Raw genomic sequence first — 16,768 nt, 5'->3', positions numbered from 1 at the left:
GGGACCTTAGTCATTAAACGACGAGTCGAGTAGACAAAAAAGTAAACTCCGCTCACGGCGTCGACGGCCCGAGCACGGGCTCCCCCTTGAATTCCATCCGGAACAGCAGACGCTGGTACTTCTCCGCGTCGAACGGCGACGCGGCGTGCAGCAGCACCCTGTTGTCCCATATGACAAAATCCCCTCTCTTCCACGTGTGCGCGTAAACCTTCGAGTTACCGGGCAGCCCGTCGCCAACCACCGCCTCGGCGAGTCGATCGACCAGTCTCCGGGCGTCCTCCTCCGGGATGGGTTCGCCGGTGGCTTTGTTCACCACCGCGGCCGTGTTTTTCGGGTTGATGTACAGCGACTCCGCCTTTGTCACCGGGTGCGTCCTGACCACCGGCCAGAGCTGCGGGGGCTTCTCCGCGATCTGTTCCGCCGTCACCTTCTGCCTACCCGGATCGCGGGACTCGAGCAGTCGCATGAACTTCTCCCACGAGTGCACCGAACACAGGCCACGCAGCTTCTCCTGTTCCTCCCGGGCGAGGGCTTCGAACGCGGCGGTGCAGCTGGCGAAACGGGTTTCGCCGCCCTCGGGTGGGAGCGCGTCGTCGAGCTGCGGCGCGTACAGCGCGATGGCCACCTTCGGATTCGGCAGGAAGCTCCCGTCGGTGTGCCACTCCTCGAGATTTTGTTTCGCCGGCTTGTACTCGCCGATGACCTCGCCCTTCACGACGTCCATGCCGAACTCGTTATCCTCCCTGGCGCGGTAGTTACCCAGCAGCGCGAGGTGTGGGCAGCCCGGGATGGGCTTGGACTGGCCGGGCCAGCGGGTGTACGGCTGCTGCGCGACGAAGTGAGGCGCGAGCATCGCGCACGCCCTTTCGCAATCCGTCGGGGCCAGGTGCTGGTCCCGAACAACGAGCACGCCGCGACCGGTCCTGTGCATGGCGTCCACCATGCGCTCGACGTCCTCGGCGGTGGCGGTCCGTAAGTCGGCGCCGAGAACCTCGACGCCGAGTGGCTCGCCGGATAAGGCGCGAATCTGCATGTCGGGGGCGCGCACCCTTCAGTGGCGAGCGTTTCGTGTACAGCGTGGCAAACTCTACTGTCGAGCAGTGGAGTGTGTATCGAGAGCCAAAATTGGCACACACGTCTGGAGCGCCACGATGGCGGCAGCAGCGGTCGTGGAGCGAAATGTCTACGAGAAGGCGTCGATGAGCATAGCGGTCAGCGGCGAGACCGACGCGGAGGCGGATACGTTCCTGAAGGACAAGCTGTGCGAGCAGGGACTCAAGGGTGCGCGCCACGATCCCAAGTCTCCCCGCCTCGGCGGGCACCCGATTTGAACCCAACCCCGAGCGTCCCTCATCGCCCCGTCCCCATCGTCCCCACGCATCCCTCCACGCTCTCCGACGACCTTTCAACTGACTCGCACGACTCGATATCCAACACCGACGCAGTCATCGAGGTGTACGCGGAGTGGGGCGGGCGGTGCGAACCCCTCGTGCCCGTGCTGAAGCGAATCCAAAAAGAGGCCGAGTACGCGCAGAACTGCGCGGTGGTCCTCCACTGCAAGGCGGAGTCTCACGATTTACTCGCGGAGTACCGGGGCAAGTCGATGCCACACTTTCTGTTCTACCGGAACGGCACGCAGGTGGCGTCGGTCGCGGGCGCGAACATGCCCGAGATCGAAGCGTTGCTCAGGGAACACGCGCCGACGTCCGCCGACGCCGACGTCTTGGAGGAGAACCCGATGTGGATCCAGCGCCAGGAGGAGAAGGCGGCGGCGGAGGCGGCGGCGCAGGCTGCGCTCATGGGGGAGAACGAGTGAATGGTTTGGTTTCTCGTGGCGTGGCCGAGTTGTTATCGTACATCACAATCACATCCTGGACTGGACGGCGTCCCACTCCTTCATCGCCTGGCGGACGCCGAGGTCCATCATGATCTCCTCGCTCCCGCCCGGTATGGCGTACGCTCTCACGTCCCTGTACAGCCTCTCGACCTTCTCCCCTTGCCCGCCCCTGACGTAGGACGCGCCCCCGAAGATCTGCGCAGCCTCCCTGGCGCAGTACTCGAACACCTTGGTGGACTGAACCTTCGCGAGCGCGGTGATTCCCGCCAGCGCCTTGGCGCTCTGCTCCTTGGGCATGGTGCACATCTGGTACGTGATGTTCTCCATCTGGTGATGCGTCGCGTCGATCTGTCGGACCATGTCCGCGAGCTTGGCGCGAATCACCGGGTGCTCCACGAGCCTCTTACCAAACGTCCGCCTCCTGTGCGCGTACTTAAACGCCTCCTCGTAGCAGACCCTGGCGAACCTGTTCGCCTGCACCACGAAACCCCAGCGCTCGTGGTTGAAGTTGTGCATGATGTACTTGAACCCGTTGTTCTCGGCGCCGATGAGGTTACCCACGGGCACCTTGACGTTCTCGAAGGTGATGAAGCTGGTGCCGCTCGCCCACACCCCCATGCAGTCCATACGTCGGCACTGAACGCCGGGCATGGTCTTCTCTATGAGCAAGAGGGAGATGCCGCCCATGCCGGAGCCGCCGGTTCGCACGGCGACGGTGAAGTAATCCGCCCACACGCCGTTGGTGATCCACTTCTTCTCGCCGTCGACGACGTAGAAGTTTCCGCAATTGGATTTCTTCGCGGTGCACCTGATGTTGGCCACGTCACTACCCGCGTAGGGTTCGGTGATGCACAGGCATATGGTGGCCTCGCCCCGGAGGACGCGCAAGCCGCATCGCTCGCGAAGATCCTCGCTGCCAAAGTTGAGCACCGGCGGGAGCCCGATGTGCACGCCCTCGAGAAGGCCCCAGAGCACACCGCCGCTGCCGCATCGCCCGAACTCGTCCAGGATGATGAGCTCGTGGAAGTAATCGAAATCCTTGGGGCCCTTGACGTCCAGGTGCGCGCCCATGCCACCCGCCCACGGCGACCCGACGACGCCGGGCAGGATGCCAGCCTCGTACGTCTTGCGGTACAGCTCCAGGGGCAAGGACTTCTTCTCGTCCCACTCGTGCGTGTGGGGCATGATCTCCTTCTCCACGAACGCCCTCACCTTGGCGCGGTACTCCACGTGGCTCTGGGTGTAGTACGGCGAGTTGAACTTGGTGTACCACCCGGGCTGTTGGATGGGGAAGACGAGTGGACGGCGGGGCGCGTCAACATCGGAAACCTAGAAAAAAGCAACAACGAAAAATTGGGGCGCCCGGGGAGAGGGCGCGGGGCGGTGAAGGTTACGAGGTACGCACGTCTCCGAAGGGTACGCCCTCGCCGAAGGGTTCGGCGGTGCGAATTGCGGACATCTCCCTCGCGGTTTCGGTGCTTCGCGAGGGGTTGTGGGTGGCGTAGCTGAGGGACGGCGCGGCCATCTGTGACCGGATGGTGACGGGGATTTCTATGGTCGACGCGACGTTTGATCCACTCTGCTCTCGACAACTCGAGGGTTGAAGGGTTTGGTTCTCTAACTTTTACACGACGCCCTGCTTGGTGGTGCCCGTGGGCGCGTCCGTCCGCTGCTCCGCCTCCTCCCGCTTCCGCCTCTCCTCCCTCCGCCTCTTCAGTTCCTCGATCGGCACCCCACGCAGCTCCCGCCTGTAGTACAGCAGCCAATTCGCCGCCTGCGCCCGGCGCGTCATGTTGGGCGTGAGCCCATCCATCCGGTAGCCCTTCCAGCCGAGCCTGCGGAGGGTCTTCTTCAGCCCCTGCTTGTGGTCGTCCGCGACGGATCTGGTCAACGCGGCGCACGCCGCCTTGACGGGCGCGTCAATCTCCGGCCAGTACTTGCGCGTCACGCCGATGACGTCCGGCGCCTCGGGGTACGCCGCGGCCCACTTGGGGAACACGTTCGTGGGCTTCCAAACCTCCTTGCCCGTCAGCGTCTCCATGTCGAGCTCGATCTCCTTGACGTACCCGAGCGCGGTCCACACGAGCTCGTTCACCTCCTGGTCGCTTATCTGGGACAGGACGATCTTCAGCAGGACCTCGTCGCTGATGGGGTCCTCGCCGTCAGCGGGGTCCCACGGGGTCGCGCCGAAAGAGGACTCGTCGATGGGGCCCTCGTCCGGACCCGCCACGCCGCCCACGACCGTCCCGACCTTATCGGCGTCGCCCGAGGCTCGGGGCGCGGCGCGCGACGGGGCACGGGCGGCGGACGGGGCGCTCGCGCGGGCGAAACGGGGACGGGGCGCGGGCGCTGTTCGCGCGGGGAGCGCGCGAGGCGCGAGCGCGGCGAGCATCGGGTCCCGGCGGCGCGTCTCGCGTGCTGCGTGAGTGACGAGCCCGAAAGGCGCGGCGAGTCGAGGTGAGACGGTCGAGACGGATCTTCACATTCATTTTCGCGACGCGTGCCGCGTTCGGGGCTCCACCTGGGTTCGCAATGGGGGAGGCGAGCTACGGCGTCCCCGCCATCCTGGCGGTGACCCTGGTGACCGCCTACATGCTCCACTACTTCGCCGCGAGCGAGTGCGACCTCGCGGTGCGGTTCATGGTCATGGTGTCTTGGACGCTGTCTCTCTCAATCGTCGCCCTGGTCCCCGCGGACGTCGCGGCGACGATGTACGACGAGGAAACGTCCAGCCTGAGCACGCTGTGGGACCTGTCCTACTGGATCACATTCACCCTGACGTGGTTCGTGCTGCCGTTCCACCAGTTGTACGAGGACGCCGGAGACTTCTCCGCGCTGGCTCGCGCGTCCACCAGCCTCCGCGAGAACGGTATCTTCTACGGCGTCATCGTGTTCATCCTGCTCCTGGGCGCGATACTGCTGACGTCCTACGGCGCGATGACCAGCGAGAGCATGGCGACGTTCGCGCTCGCGTCCTCCACCATGTTCGGCATCTGCGCGGGCATCTTCGCCCTCGGCTTCGGCCTCGTGGACGTCCCGAAGATCATCTGGCGCCGAGCGGATGTGGCCAAGCGACAGGCGGAGGCCCATCGGAGACTCGGCGTCGCGTCCAGGGCCCTGGAGGATGCCTTCGTGGGTTTGCGTAAGGTCATCAAGGCGTCGGAGACGACGCGGGAGGTCATCCCGCGGCACCACGTCTACGCCTGGGCCGTCGCCGTCATCGCGCGAGAGACGCCCAAGTCGTCCGCGTTTGAAGGCGCCATGGACAAGGTGGACGACGACGTGGACGGCGTCCTCGATTACGACTACGACGAGCTCTCCGACCTCGTCGCCCTGCGCAGGGAGCTACGACGTCGCACGCGGGTGTATCGGCGCACCGCGGCGCAGTACGCCGTGGCGGTGGAGAACGCGATCGAGGCTGAGGCGGTTTTCAACTGCGGCGCCGGCGCTGGGGGGTTGGGCGACCGGGGGTGTTTGATGACGCCGGACGGCGGGCAGCGGCGGTTCCGGTCGCCGCTCCGGGCCCCGAGGCAGGGACGGTACGGCGAGGCGGTGGAGGCTGTGGAGTGGTGGTGGAAGTGCAGGGTGGAGCCCGTTTTGCTCAGGGTACTCGCCGTCGCGCTGGGCGCGTTTTCCGTGCTGACGGTGTGGGCCGAGGGCACCATGTTCAGCACGCAGGCCATGGAGGGCGCGGACGTGTCGCCGTTCAGCGCGATGGTCCGCGCCGCGAAGGATAAGGGCGGCCTGCACATGGCGGTCGCCATCCCGCTGGGTTACATGTGCTGGTGCGCGTATCACTCGCTGTTCCGACTCGGCATGTTCAGCTTTTACGCGCTCGTGCCCGGGCACACGGATTCCTTCTCCCTGCTCATCAACGCGGCGCTGACGTGCAGGTTCGCCGCCCCGCTCTCGCTCAACTTCCTCATGATGGTCCCGTCCCTCCGGGAGGGCGACGCGAACAAGGAGACCACGTTTGGACGTAAGTTCGTGGACGGCGTTCCGGATAGCGCGAGGAATTTCGCCGCGGTGTTTCCGGCGATTCTCGTGTTTTACTGCGGAGCGCTCGCGTTTGGCGTCTTCGATAAGATCTTCAGCGCGTGCACCAGCTCGTTCGGCGGGTCCCTTCGTGACAAGTACAAGTTCGAGAGCGACGAGAAGGACCTGGAGCGCAACGTGCACACGACGGACGGCAAGCGGATCGCCGAGCGCGAGCGATCCGCCATGCAAAATCAGACGAAGCCGAAGATCGGCTCGGGCTCTCCGTACTACTTTGAGCTCGCGTCGGGGGACATGGGGCGCGAGTCGGAGATGGCGGACCTGGGCGGGCGGGGTGGTGACGTGGACGTCGAGCGCGCTGGCCTGCTCTCCGCCGGGGGGCGTCGTTCGCAGCCGAGGAGCGACGAGCGACCGGAGAGCAGGTGGGAGCGTAACAAGGAGAGGCTGGCGAGCGCGCTGGAACGGACGGGGGAGCTGCGAGTGGCCAAGCCCCCGGGAGCGAAGCCGCCCGGGAGTTCGTCCCGCGCGTCGAGGTTCGGGCTCGGACGTGGGTTATTAGGCGGATCCGGCGGTACCGACTCGTCGACCGGCGGGGGGTCCAGGCTGGACAGCATGTTCGCCTCGCTCGGCGGCGACAAGTGAAGAGCTACTCTACTAGCATTACTCTAGCCATCTAAAAAGCGTCATCGTCTGACGAGCGCCACGGCTGCTCCGTCCAGCGCCACCTCCCCGTCCTCCTCCCTCACCACCCTCGTCGCGAACGCCACCCGTCCGCCCCCCACCCTGGTCACCTCCACCTCCGCCCGCACCCTCTCCCCCACGCGCACCGGCTTTCGAAACGCGAGGGACTGCGTGGCGTACACCGCGCCCGGGAACCTTGTGCCGATGATGGCGGAGAACATGGACGCGCACAGCATGCCGTGAACCACCGGGCCGTCGCGAAAGCCCGCGGCAGTCGCGGCGTCCGGGTCGACGTGTATGGGGTTGTGGTCACCGGCCAGGGACGCGAAGGAGGCGACGTCGTGGGCGGTGAACGCACGGCGACGGGTGAACACCGCCCCGGTTTGGAGCTCGGCGATGTCAACGACGGGCGCGTCCTCCGCCGCCGGGTCGAAGGGCGAGTCGCGGGTGCCGGCGCCGGCGGTCGTCGCGACATCTCGGCCGCGTGCAGAAGCCGACGCGACTCGCGAGGGCACGCGACGCGCGACCGCGAGGAGCGCCGCGCGCATGGTCGCGCCGCGAGCGCCCGAATAATCTGACGCCAGACACTCCATGTGAAAGTTAGGGCAGCATTCTTTGCCGCGACGAGCGCGCGACGATGCACGCGTCGACCTCATCGAGCGCCGTCTCGAGGGCCGTCACCACCGCTCCCGCGGCGCGACGCGCTCTTCTCGCCTCACACGCGTCCGGCGCCGCCCGCTCACAGCGCGCTTCCACGTCGAGCGCGCTCTCTCTGCGCCATCCTCGCGGCCGCCGACGAAAGGACGCCGCGGTGCATCTCGCGCGAGCCCGAAACGCCGGGGAACGCGCCCCCGAAGAGGACCGCGGGGACGAGTACTACGACTATTCGTACGATCCACGCGACGCGCGGGCGCGCGGCTACCGCGACGGCGGCTACTACGACGGCGGCTACTACGACGGCGGCCCGCGCGCCCCGTCGTCGTCCGCATCGCGGGACGACTACGAGCGGCAGGCGCCGCCCGGCGGGCCCCCCCCGGACGTCACGCTGCTCACCCAGCGCGAGATACAGTCGCTGTTACCCATCGGAGCCACCGGAGAGCAGTACGCGTACTTCTGGGGCGGACCGGAGACGGCGGTGCAGCGGCTGGGGCTGAGCCTCGTCGGGCTGGTGGCGACGGTGAACCTCACGGCGCTGCTCGCGGTGCCCACCGCCACGTTCTTCCTGTGGGCGCCGGTGGCGCTCGCCGCGCGAAGGAACTCCGCGGCGCGCGCGGGACGGAACATCGGGCTGTGGCGCGCCAGGGTCCTCGCGGTGGCGACGCGCGACGCCGCCCCGGGCCCGGGGTACTTCGACGAGCGCTTCGGACGGACGTCGGACGGGGGGGGGTATCGAGGCTCGTCCGATGAGAATTTTGGCAATTTCGGCAATCGTCGCGATGTCTCGCGGGAGACCTGGATGCTGTCGTTGCTCGTGGGCGATTACAGCGGCGCCAGGGTGGAGCTCAGGGTCCCGCTGCAGAGGCAGCACGCGAAGATACGCGAGGGGGACGAGGTGGAGATGGTGGTCGGATCGGACGAGAGTTATTTCGCTCGGTTCGAGGCTGTGCGGGAGGCGTACTTTCCGCGAACGAACACGTGGGTGGGCGAGTACCCGTTCCTGGACAGGCGCGCCATGCCGGCCATCTCCGGAAGGATCGCGCGAGACAGGGAGGCGTGGGCGGCTCGCGACCGGGACGGGGCGGCGGAGTATTAGACGTTAACGGCTATGTGACAATCTTATAGACAATGTATTATGCACGCGTGGGTTGAGTGTTTCGACTCGGTATATATTGGCTCATTTCGGGGCGTCGACGCGTTTGATCTCCTCCATCATCTTCTCGAGCTCCGCCTCCGGCAGCTCCTCCAGCCGCTTGGCCATGACGGCGTCCTCGTAGTCCTTGAGCTGCTTCACGTAGGTCATGTCCTTGTTCATGACGCGGCTCACGTAGGACCCGACCCACGCCACGGTCAGGCCGAGCACGAAGGTGAGCTGCACGATGTTCCCGGCCCAGATGGGATCCACCCCGTTAGCCTGGAGGCCGTAGTACAGCGCGAACCCGGCGCCGGTGACGCCCACGCCGATGGCAATGACGCCCGCGCGGGTGTAGAAGAAGCCCGGAGCCTACGGCGTGTCGTTTGGGGAGCGAAGGTCAGGACGAAGAGGCGGGAAGATCGCAGCCAACGCGCTCTCCTTCGGATAGAAATTCGGCTAATTATTGGTGACGAGGCGGTGACGATGACGCTACGCGTCGCGCGGGGAGGATCGGGAGCTGATGAGGCGTATCGGGCGCGTTCTCACCTCGCCTTCATCGCCGGCGGCGCGGACGACCAGACCTCCGCGGCGCGTGGAGCCAACGTTGCGCGCGACCGAGGCCTTCAGGCCGGTGGTGGCGAGCCGATTTCTCTTGGAAAGCGAGGAGGCGACGGAGGGGGAGGCGACGAAGGAGGAGGAGGACGCGGCGGGTCGCGCCGCGGGGTGGGCCGCGACGGTGCGAGCGCGCACCGCGCGGGGTGCGACGGTCACGCGCGAGACCGCGATGGATGAGTTGAGGACGGTGGCCATGTTCGACGTGCCAACGCAGAGTGAGGGTTGGGGTATTTATCCCTCGGCAGCCAAGGACGCGAACGTGGCCAGCTGCTGGGCTCGTGAACTTTCCCGCGCCAGGGGCTCGCCACAGCGAACGCGCCCGCTCGGGGTCGCGGGGCGATGGCGCGCGACGCGTCGACCTCGGACCACCTCCTCGGGGATGCCGACGCGGATCCCGAACGCCCGGACGACGACCGCCCCCGCGACGACCGCTTTGGGCTGTGCTACATCGTCTTCCTCCTCGCCGGGGCTGGCACCATGTTCCCCTGGAACGTGTTCATCACGGAGCGCGCGTACTTCGACGTCCGCCTCTTCGCGCCGCCGTTCACCCCCGCGCTGGCCGACAGCTTCGAGAGCGTGTTCGGCGTGGTGTACCTGCTCACCAACGCGTGCGCGCAGTACGCGATGGTGGTGACCGGCGTCGCGAACAGGCTCTCGCCCGGGGCGATGCTGACCGCGCCGCTCTTCGCCATGGCCGTCCTACTCGCGCTGACGGGTTGCATCACGTACGCGAGGCGCATGAGCGGCGATGCCACGATGGCAATCACCCTGGTCACGCTCATGACACTCGGCGTGCTCACCGCGCTCGTGCAGGCCGGAAGCTTCGCCCTGGCGTCCGTCTTGCCGCCGGTGTACAACCAGGCCATCATGTCCGGCCAGGCCGTCGCCGGCATCGCGACGGCGGTCATCGCGCTCCTCTCCACCGCGGCCGGGAGATCAGGGGACGACGACGCGTCGGACGAAGAGGCGGACGCCATCGCGGCGCAGGCGGCGGCGTACTTCTTCACCTCGGCGCTCGCGGTGTTCGGGTGCGCGGCGTCGACTCGGTTCCTGGAACGCATCCCGTTTTACGCAGCCGCGGCGGCGAGGGCGGCACAGCTGTCGGGGCCCAACCGGAGGGGCATGGGATCCGCGCCGTCGCACCACAGGTTAGACAGCGACGCGACGACGGTGCCGCTGCTGGACCCGTGGGGGGACGGCGACGGGGACGAGACGGCGGAGGAGGACGACGGGGAGGACGAGGACGACGGGGAGGCGGCGGGGACAGCCGGGGACGGCAGGTGGTTCTACCGCCTGGCCGTCGCGCTCACGTTCACCGTGACCCTGTGCGTGTTCCCCGCGGTCACCAGCTCCGTTTGCAGCGCCGCGAACGGCGCGACGTCGCCCCCGTGTTTGCGACGACCCGAGCGGGGCACGTCGCGGCTCCTCGGCGACTTGTTTGTGCCGACGCTCTTCCTGGTGTTCAACGTCGGGGACCTTTGCGGGCGCGCCTTCGCGAACGTGTATCCTCGAACGACGACGACGACGACTTCGTCAACGACGACGGGTGCGACGACTTCGTTAACGACGGGTGCGGCGCCTGGCGGCCGTTCCGTGTTTGCGTGCGCGCTGGCGAGGTTCGCGCTCGTGCCGCCGCTGTGGGCGTGCAACGTCGTCGTCCCGGGGAGGTGGCGCTTCCCGAGGTTCCTCGCGGGCACCGACGTCGCGCCGGCGCTGCTCGTGGCGGCGCTGGCCTTCACCAACGGGCACCTGGCGTCGGTGTGCATGATGTACGGACCTTCGCGGTTGGTACCGCGGGAGAGGGCGGAGGAAGGGGTGAAGATGTCGTTCGCGTGCATCGCGGGTTTGGGCGCCGGATCCGTCGCGAGCTTCGCTCTTTACTCGCTGTTGCAGTCATGAGGGTGACTTATCATAGGGAGACTATCATCATGTGGTGACGAATCGTCGCACACGCACGATGCACGTAGGTCAATCATCATAACAACACGGTAGGTAGTAGGACACAAACACAATTCGATTCGTCACGCGACGGCGAGCGCCCGCTACCCGCGGGGGGCTCGAACCGTCAATTCTGTCATCGGGTCGCCGCGAGGAAGCCGGTCCGTCTCGCGACTGGCTCAGTAGCCGCCCTGCGCCGGCGGGGCGCCGTGGTCGCGGGGTGGCTGCCCGGGGTCGACGTAACCGCCACCGTTGACGTCGCCGCCGCCGTTGAAGTTCCCGCCGCCGTTGAAGTCGTCGCCCGCGCCCTCGGGCTTGGGCACGCCGCAGCGGAAGCAGTTGGACTTGGACGCGAAGACGAGGCCGCAGCCCGCGGGGCAGTCCCAGTCGCCGGGGCGGCGGGACGGGGCGGAGCGCTCGCGGTAGCCGCCGCCGCCGCCCCAGCCGCCGCCGAAGCCGCGATCGCCGCCCTGCTGATCGTACTGGTACCGCGGGGGGAGGAGGAGGGGCGCGTCAGCGAGGGAAGCGAGGGGACATTTGGGACATTTGGAACATTTTTCCGAGCGAGCGAGCGAGACGTGGGCGTGGCGCGTATCGTAGGTTATTCGTGGCGCGGCGAAATCGCGGTTCGGGGCGGGAGAGATCTGGGGAACGCGCGTCGCACCGAGTCGCCGGCGCCCTCGGGTTTGGGCACGCCGCAGCGGAAGCAGTTGGACTTGGACGCGAACACGTTTCCGCATCCGTTGGGGCACGACCAGTCGCCGGGCCTCACGTTGGAGAAGCCTCCGCCTCGGGAACCTCCTCCGCCGCGGCCACCTCCCCAGGCTCCGCCGTAGGAGTCGCCCCTGTCGCCCCCGCGGTCGTTGAAACCGCCGCCCTGGTTGAAGCCGCCCTGGTTAAAGCCGCCCTGGTTGCCCCAGCCGCCGCGGTCGTAGTCTCCCATGCTGCAAACTCGTAGTCTCCGATGCGCGCGCGCGGAGGAGAAGTGTCGCGGCGCGAGTGACGATCTGAGAGAAATGAGGAGACACACGGGTGCGGGTGGCGGGACTTGTAACTGTCGCGCTATCGTTTTTTCGCTTTCTCCGACGAACCCTCGTTCTTGAGTCGAAATTTGCGAGCGGCAGCCGCCCAGCCGCCGCCGCTTTTTCGTGCGATTTCCACCTCCGCGCTCTCACTGCACGCCGCACTCCCACTGGACGAACGCGCGTTCGACAAACGAAAATGGGCGGCCGGTACAACAACAAGAAGCGCAAGGGCGGCGGCGGCGACGACCGCATCCTCAAGCGCGACTTCAAGAAGGGCAAGCGCGAGAACGTCTGGGATCCCAAGAAATCGCGCGTTCCCGACGCGAAGGGCGAATACAAGCCGTACTGCAAGGAGAACGAGAAGTTCGAGGAGTACTACAAGGGCCAGAGGATCGTCCCCGAGGATGAGTGGGACGCGTTCATGGAGTCCCTTCGCACCCCGCTCCCAACCTCCTTCCGCATCAACGGCACCGGCAAGTTCGCGCTGGACATCAGGGACCAGATCGAGAACAAGCTCTTCGCCAAGGTGAACGAGGGCGACCAGTCCATCGACGAGGAGGGGAACGTCGTCGAACCCCCGCGGGCCGTCCGATGGTACCCGGACCGACTCGCGTGGCAGTTCAACTACAGCAGGCAGCAGCTGAGGCGCCTCCCGTTCTTGGAGTCCATCCACGACTTTGTCAAGCGCGCGAACGAGTACGGATCCATCACGCGGCAGGAGACGGTGTCCATGATTCCGGCGTTCTTCCTGAACATCACCCCGGACCACAGGGTGCTGGACATGTGCGCCGCGCCCGGGAGCAAGACGTTCCAGCTGCTGGAGATGCTCCACGGCTCCTTGGGCGAGGAGAAGGAGAAGCTTCCCACCGGCTTTGTCATCGCAAACGACGTGGATCTCAAGCGGTGCAACCTGTTGACGCACCAGACCAAGCGAGCCAACTCCCCGGGCCTGCTCGTCACCAACCACGAGGCGCAGCACTTCCCCGATATCGTGTCCAGGGGCGGGAGGACGTTCCAGTTCGATGCTATCCTGTGCGACGTGCCCTGCTCCGGTGACGGCACCATGCGCAAGGCTCCCGACATCTGGCCCAGGTGGAGCGTCGGCAACGGCAACGGCCTCCACCCCCTGCAACTCAAGATCGCCGTCCGCGCGGCTCAGCTGCTCAAGATCGGCGGTAGGCTGGTATACAGCACGTGCACCTTCAACCCCATCGAGGACGAGGCCGTCGTCGCTGCGCTTCTCCAGCAGAGTGAGGGATCGCTCAAGCTCCTCGACATGTCCGACCAGCTCCCCAAGCTCGTCCGCAGTCCAGGCATCCACACCTGGGAGGTTCACACCAAGGCGGGCAAGGCCAACTCCTTCGAGGAGGCCCAGGAGGTCGCCAAGGTGCACCCCACCATGTTCCCCGACCCGAGCTACGCGAAGCTCCCGCTCGAGCGGTGCATGAGGATCCTACCCCACCAGGACGACACCGGCGGGTTCTTCATCGCGGTGTTCGAGAAGGTGGCCGAGATGCCCGCGTCGCTCAACCCGGGGCCCAAGAAACTGAAGGGCCCGATCACGATCAAGACGGACCTTAACGTCGTGAAGGACAGCGTCAAGGTTGAGCTCACCCTGGTCAACACCCACGAGCTGAGGGCCGAGCGCGAGGCTATCGCGGCGAACGGCGGCGCCCCGTTGGAGCCCGAGGCGGAGCTGCTCCTGACCGAGGTGCGCGGTGGCGGCACCAGGAACAGGCAGGGCGGCGGCTCCCAGTTCGGCGGCCTCGACCCAATCCTCCCCGTCTCCGATACGAAGGTGATTCATAGCATCAGGGACACCTACGGCATCGACCTCGCCAAGCTCCCGCTGGATAAGAACGCGGTGACGCGCACCGCGGATAACACCCGCCCCAAGCGAATCTACGCGCTCACCGACGGCTTGCGCGAGTACCTGGCCGCCGACCACAGGGAGCAGCTCAAGGTGATCGCCGCGGGTTTGAAGGTTTTCGAGAGGCAGGAGCACAAGGACGCGACGGCATCCGAGGGCGCGTGCGACTACAGGCTGGTGCAGGACGGCTTGCACGTGATGCTCCCGTTTGTGAACCGGCAGATCATCCACCCGACGATTGACGAGCTCAGGCTGATTCTCCAGAGGAGGAGCCTCCAGCTCCCGGGCGCGGAGGACCCGGAGAAGCCCGACAGGGCCAAGTTCATGGACGACGCGACGAAGGCGGAGGTGAACGCGGCGGTGAGCGGCTCGTGCGTGTTTGTGCCGAGGATATCAGCGGCGGATGCGAGCGCGTTGCCCGCGGGGTGCTCGCCGGAGGAGATCGCCATCGCGTGCTGGAAGGGGAAGAGCAGCGTGAACCTGCTGGTGAGCAAGGTGGAGACGGATCATCTGCTGGAAAAACTCGGGATGGACGTGAACAAGAACGGCCCCAAGGGTGGCGGCATGGACGTAAACTGAGTAGAACTTTGATAACTAAACGAGACAACCAGCCAGACGCGCAAAACGAGACTGGCGACACCCCGACCCTGGAGCGAGGGAGCGAGGGCGGAGGGGGCGCTCGCGTCGCTCGCGGGCATCGCGGCCGTGGCGGAGGAGGGCACGGGGCTGGACGACGCCGCCAAGCGTGAAGCGCCCGCCGCCGCCGCGCAGATGCATATGCCTCCGGGCTACCCCGGCATGCCGCCCTTCTTCGGCATGCCCCCCAACCCCGCCGCGGCCGCGGCGGCGGCGGCGGCGGCGGGGATGCCCTTCCCGCCGTTTCCGTTTCCGCCGATTGGCCAGCCGGGCGACGGGACCAACCCCCCGCCGATGAACCCCTTCCCGCCGTGCCCCCCGGGCGTTGACCCGATGCTCTACGCGCAGCACATGGGCGCGGCGGCGTCCGCGGCGGCTGTCTCCGCGTCCGCCGCGGGTCCCCTCGGCTCGAGCGCGGCGGCGGCTGAGTTTGTCTCCAAGTTTTACAGCGTGCTCCAGGGCGCGGTGCAGCACCAGCAGGAGACGTTTGGGAGGGTTGGCGCCGCGTCCACCTCGGCGGAACGACGCGCCGAGGCAATCGCCCGCTTCCTCAAGAAGCGTAAGGAGCGCAACTTTGAGAAGAAGGTGAGGTACGCCAGCCGCAAGAGGCTGGCGGAGGCGAGGCCGCGAGTCCGGGGTCAGTTTGTCAGGCTCAAGGAGGGCGAGGAGGTGGATGACCACGACGAGCACGAGGCTGAGGAGAAGCAGGGCAGCGGCGGCGACGACGTCAGCCACGAGGGCGAGGATGGCAGCGGCGGGGGGAGCAACAACGGGGGCAGCGGCAGCGGCTCCAAGGAAAACTCCGCGTCCCCGACCCGTCACGCCTCCACCCAGGACGAGGACTGAGGAGCGTCCGGGAAGAAACCTGTACCATCAGCGCGGAGACACCATCGTCATCGTATCAAGAACTGCAGTGTGTACGTATTACCCGAGTGACATGCCATCATGGTTTCAGTTTCCACAGCGAGCTTTATTAGACAAGCTCGCTGCTGTTTGCAATACAAGAGTTGATATTCAAGACACGCGCGTCCGCCCGCGTCCTCACGACGACGAGTCCGCGAAGAGTAGGTACCGACCCCCGGGCGTCACCGCGAACGTCAGCTCGCCGCAACCGCTCGCCCCGGGCGCCCTCGTTGGATCTTCCGGAAACCCCCACGACGTCACCGCCGCCCACGGATACCGACCCGAGTCCACCGCATCCGCGCAAAACTCAACTGCGCTTCGAACCATCCTGGGCGTGAGCAGCCCCTCCCACCGATGCGCCTCGGCGACGACGTCGTCGCCCGCGGTCCCGACCCACGCCTCCTGGTCGCCCGCGGTCCCGACCCACGCCTCGCGCCCGACCCCAGCCGCAACGGCGCCGATCCACTCGTGAAAACCCGCGAGGCGCGTCGCGACGTCCCCACAGTCGTCCCCGTCGTCCCCGTCCCCGGGTGCCGACTTTTCGTCCCCGTCCCCGTCCCCGTCGGCGTCCATCGCGCACGCCTCGTCGCCCCGGTCGCGACGGAAGAACTCGACGGGGGGAGCCGGCGGTCCCTCCCCGTCCCCGTCGTCCTCCCCGCCCCGTCGAACTAGCCTGCGCGAATGCGTTATTCGCCTCCCCTCGCTCTCGACGCCGGGCGGGAATCGGACCGCCAGGGGCTCGCCGTCCGTTGCTCTCTCGCACGCGCACGCGTACCAACCGACGCCGCGCCCGTCGCCCTCCTCGTCCAGCCTGGCGAGACACGCCACCAGCCTGTCGCGAAAGGGCTCGCCGGGGACAAACTCTTTCTTCGCGAGGTGGACGCTCGCCTCGTGCTTGAGCGTCCCGCGGTCCGTCTTGGCGCCGGTGACGCCCGCGCGCGCGTGAGTCGATGGGGTGAACGACGCGCGCAGGTGACCCGACGGGGTTATCGCGACGACGTCGTCGGCGTCGAGCCTGCCGTCCAGCGGGCACGCGAAGAATCGCGCGCCCGACTCCGGGCGGACGTGCTGCGCGAGGAAGGCGTCGTCGACGAGCTGCGCGAGGGTCATGCGCGCGACGCGAAAGTCGTCGCCGTCCGGTGCGGGTCCCACGAGCGAGGTCGCGCCGTCGACGCCGCCGCCGGCACCCCGGCGTCGAAGCGCGTCCGATACGTCGGCGAAACCCTCCGTCGCGCTCGCCCCATCGCCGGCGTCGCCGCCCCCGCGCGGGAGCACGAGCTGCAGCGCGGAGACGAAGTGTCGCTCGTCCAACGCGGCGACGTGCGGGGACTTGGGGTGAGCGAAGGCGCTCGCCCTCACCCTGATCCCCATGGCGGCGCGCCCCGACCCGCGCGTCCCGTTGTGAAGGGTGTTTGGATGCTGTTGCCGCATCTCATCTGCCCTTCAACCAGATCTTTCACCGCGCGTGCGAAGAC

General features: G+C 67.1%; 11 protein-coding genes across 11 annotated transcripts; 4 read left to right on the top strand and 7 right to left on the bottom strand.

Annotated features, from left to right (window-relative positions):
• Positions 1-52: 52 nt before the first annotated feature.
• On the bottom strand, positions 53-1,033 carry MICPUN_59421 (predicted protein; the record flags this gene model as incomplete). The annotated part of the gene is made up of 1 exon (XM_002502872.1): positions 53-1,033. One exon carries the CDS (start codon positions 1,031-1,033, stop codon positions 53-55), a length of 981 nt encoding a protein of 326 aa, XP_002502918.1.
• Positions 1,034-1,151: 118 nt separating this feature from the next.
• On the top strand, positions 1,152-1,816 carry ODA-LC3 (dynein 16 kDa light chain, flagellar outer arm; the record flags this gene model as incomplete). Its single annotated transcript, XM_002503229.1, has 2 exons — positions 1,152-1,281; positions 1,446-1,816. 2 exons carry the CDS (start codon positions 1,152-1,154, stop codon positions 1,814-1,816), a joined length of 501 nt encoding a protein of 166 aa, XP_002503275.1.
• Positions 1,817-1,856: 40 nt separating this feature from the next.
• On the bottom strand, positions 1,857-3,358 carry MICPUN_94539 (predicted protein). Its single transcript, XM_002502871.1, has 2 exons — positions 3,243-3,358; positions 1,857-3,115 (listed from the first exon to the last, which is right to left on the bottom strand). The coding sequence occupies exons 1-2, from the start codon at positions 3,294-3,296 to the stop codon at positions 1,865-1,867; spliced, it is 1,305 nt and encodes a 434-aa protein (XP_002502917.1). The 5' UTR covers positions 3,297-3,358; the 3' UTR covers positions 1,857-1,864.
• Positions 3,359-3,461: 103 nt separating this feature from the next.
• On the bottom strand, positions 3,462-4,229 carry MICPUN_59417 (predicted protein; the record flags this gene model as incomplete). Its single annotated transcript, XM_002502870.1, has 1 exon — positions 3,462-4,229. One exon carries the CDS (start codon positions 4,227-4,229, stop codon positions 3,462-3,464), a length of 768 nt encoding a protein of 255 aa, XP_002502916.1.
• A 140-nt stretch (positions 4,230-4,369) lies between these two features.
• On the top strand, positions 4,370-6,530 carry MICPUN_59416 (predicted protein; the record flags this gene model as incomplete). Its single annotated transcript, XM_002503228.1, has 1 exon — positions 4,370-6,530. One exon carries the CDS (start codon positions 4,370-4,372, stop codon positions 6,473-6,475), a length of 2,106 nt encoding a protein of 701 aa, XP_002503274.1. The 3' UTR covers positions 6,476-6,530.
• Positions 6,531-6,673: 143 nt separating this feature from the next.
• Positions 6,674-7,062, bottom strand: MICPUN_59415 (predicted protein; the record flags this gene model as incomplete). The annotated part of the gene is made up of 1 exon (XM_002502869.1): positions 6,674-7,062. A coding segment is annotated over one exon (389 nt), but the record flags the coding sequence as incomplete, so codon positions are not given.
• Positions 7,063-8,265: 1,203 nt separating this feature from the next.
• On the bottom strand, positions 8,266-9,116 carry MICPUN_59413 (predicted protein; the record flags this gene model as incomplete). Its single annotated transcript, XM_002502868.1, has 2 exons — positions 8,266-8,675; positions 8,853-9,116. 2 exons carry the CDS (start codon positions 9,114-9,116, stop codon positions 8,349-8,351), a joined length of 591 nt encoding a protein of 196 aa, XP_002502914.1. The 3' UTR covers positions 8,266-8,348.
• Positions 9,117-9,260: 144 nt separating this feature from the next.
• Positions 9,261-10,928, top strand: MICPUN_59412 (equilibrative nucleoside transporter family; the record flags this gene model as incomplete). Its single annotated transcript, XM_002503227.1, has 1 exon — positions 9,261-10,928. The coding sequence occupies one exon, from the start codon at positions 9,261-9,263 to the stop codon at positions 10,818-10,820; it is 1,560 nt and encodes a 519-aa protein (XP_002503273.1). The 3' UTR covers positions 10,821-10,928.
• A 110-nt stretch (positions 10,929-11,038) lies between these two features.
• MICPUN_59411 (predicted protein) lies at positions 11,039-11,802 on the bottom strand (the record flags this gene model as incomplete). Its single annotated transcript, XM_002502867.1, has 2 exons — positions 11,039-11,341; positions 11,524-11,802. The coding sequence occupies 2 exons, from the start codon at positions 11,800-11,802 to the stop codon at positions 11,039-11,041; spliced, it is 582 nt and encodes a 193-aa protein (XP_002502913.1).
• Positions 11,803-12,080: 278 nt separating this feature from the next.
• On the top strand, positions 12,081-15,236 carry MICPUN_59410 (predicted protein; the record flags this gene model as incomplete). Its single annotated transcript, XM_002503226.1, has 2 exons — positions 12,081-14,324; positions 14,358-15,236. The coding sequence occupies 2 exons, from the start codon at positions 12,081-12,083 to the stop codon at positions 15,234-15,236; spliced, it is 3,123 nt and encodes a 1,040-aa protein (XP_002503272.1).
• Positions 15,237-15,431: 195 nt separating this feature from the next.
• Positions 15,432-16,664, bottom strand: MICPUN_59409 (predicted protein; the record flags this gene model as incomplete). The annotated part of the gene is made up of 1 exon (XM_002502866.1): positions 15,432-16,664. One exon carries the CDS (start codon positions 16,662-16,664, stop codon positions 15,432-15,434), a length of 1,233 nt encoding a protein of 410 aa, XP_002502912.1.
• Between the last annotated feature and the right edge of the window lie 104 nt (positions 16,665-16,768).

Source organism: Micromonas commoda, chromosome 6 (genome assembly GCF_000090985.2).
Source record: "Micromonas commoda chromosome 6, complete sequence".
In the NCBI taxonomy this organism is placed as follows: domain Eukaryota; kingdom Viridiplantae; phylum Chlorophyta; class Mamiellophyceae; order Mamiellales; family Mamiellaceae; genus Micromonas; species Micromonas commoda.
The sequence above is the reverse complement of the archived record's forward strand: the minus strand, read 5'-3'. Positions and strand labels throughout refer to the sequence as shown.

What these genes read in the sequence shown, in the direction of transcription:
- MICPUN_94539 (XM_002502871.1), bottom strand. Translation starts at nt 3,296, where the DNA reads ATGTCCGCAATTCGCACCGCCGAACCCTTCGGCGAGGGCGTACCCTTC. An exon ending in AGGGCGTACCCTTCGGAGAC is followed by an intron (nt 3,116 to 3,242) that starts GTGCGTACCTCG and finishes CCCATCCAACAG; the next exon opens with CCCGGGTGGTACACCAAGTT.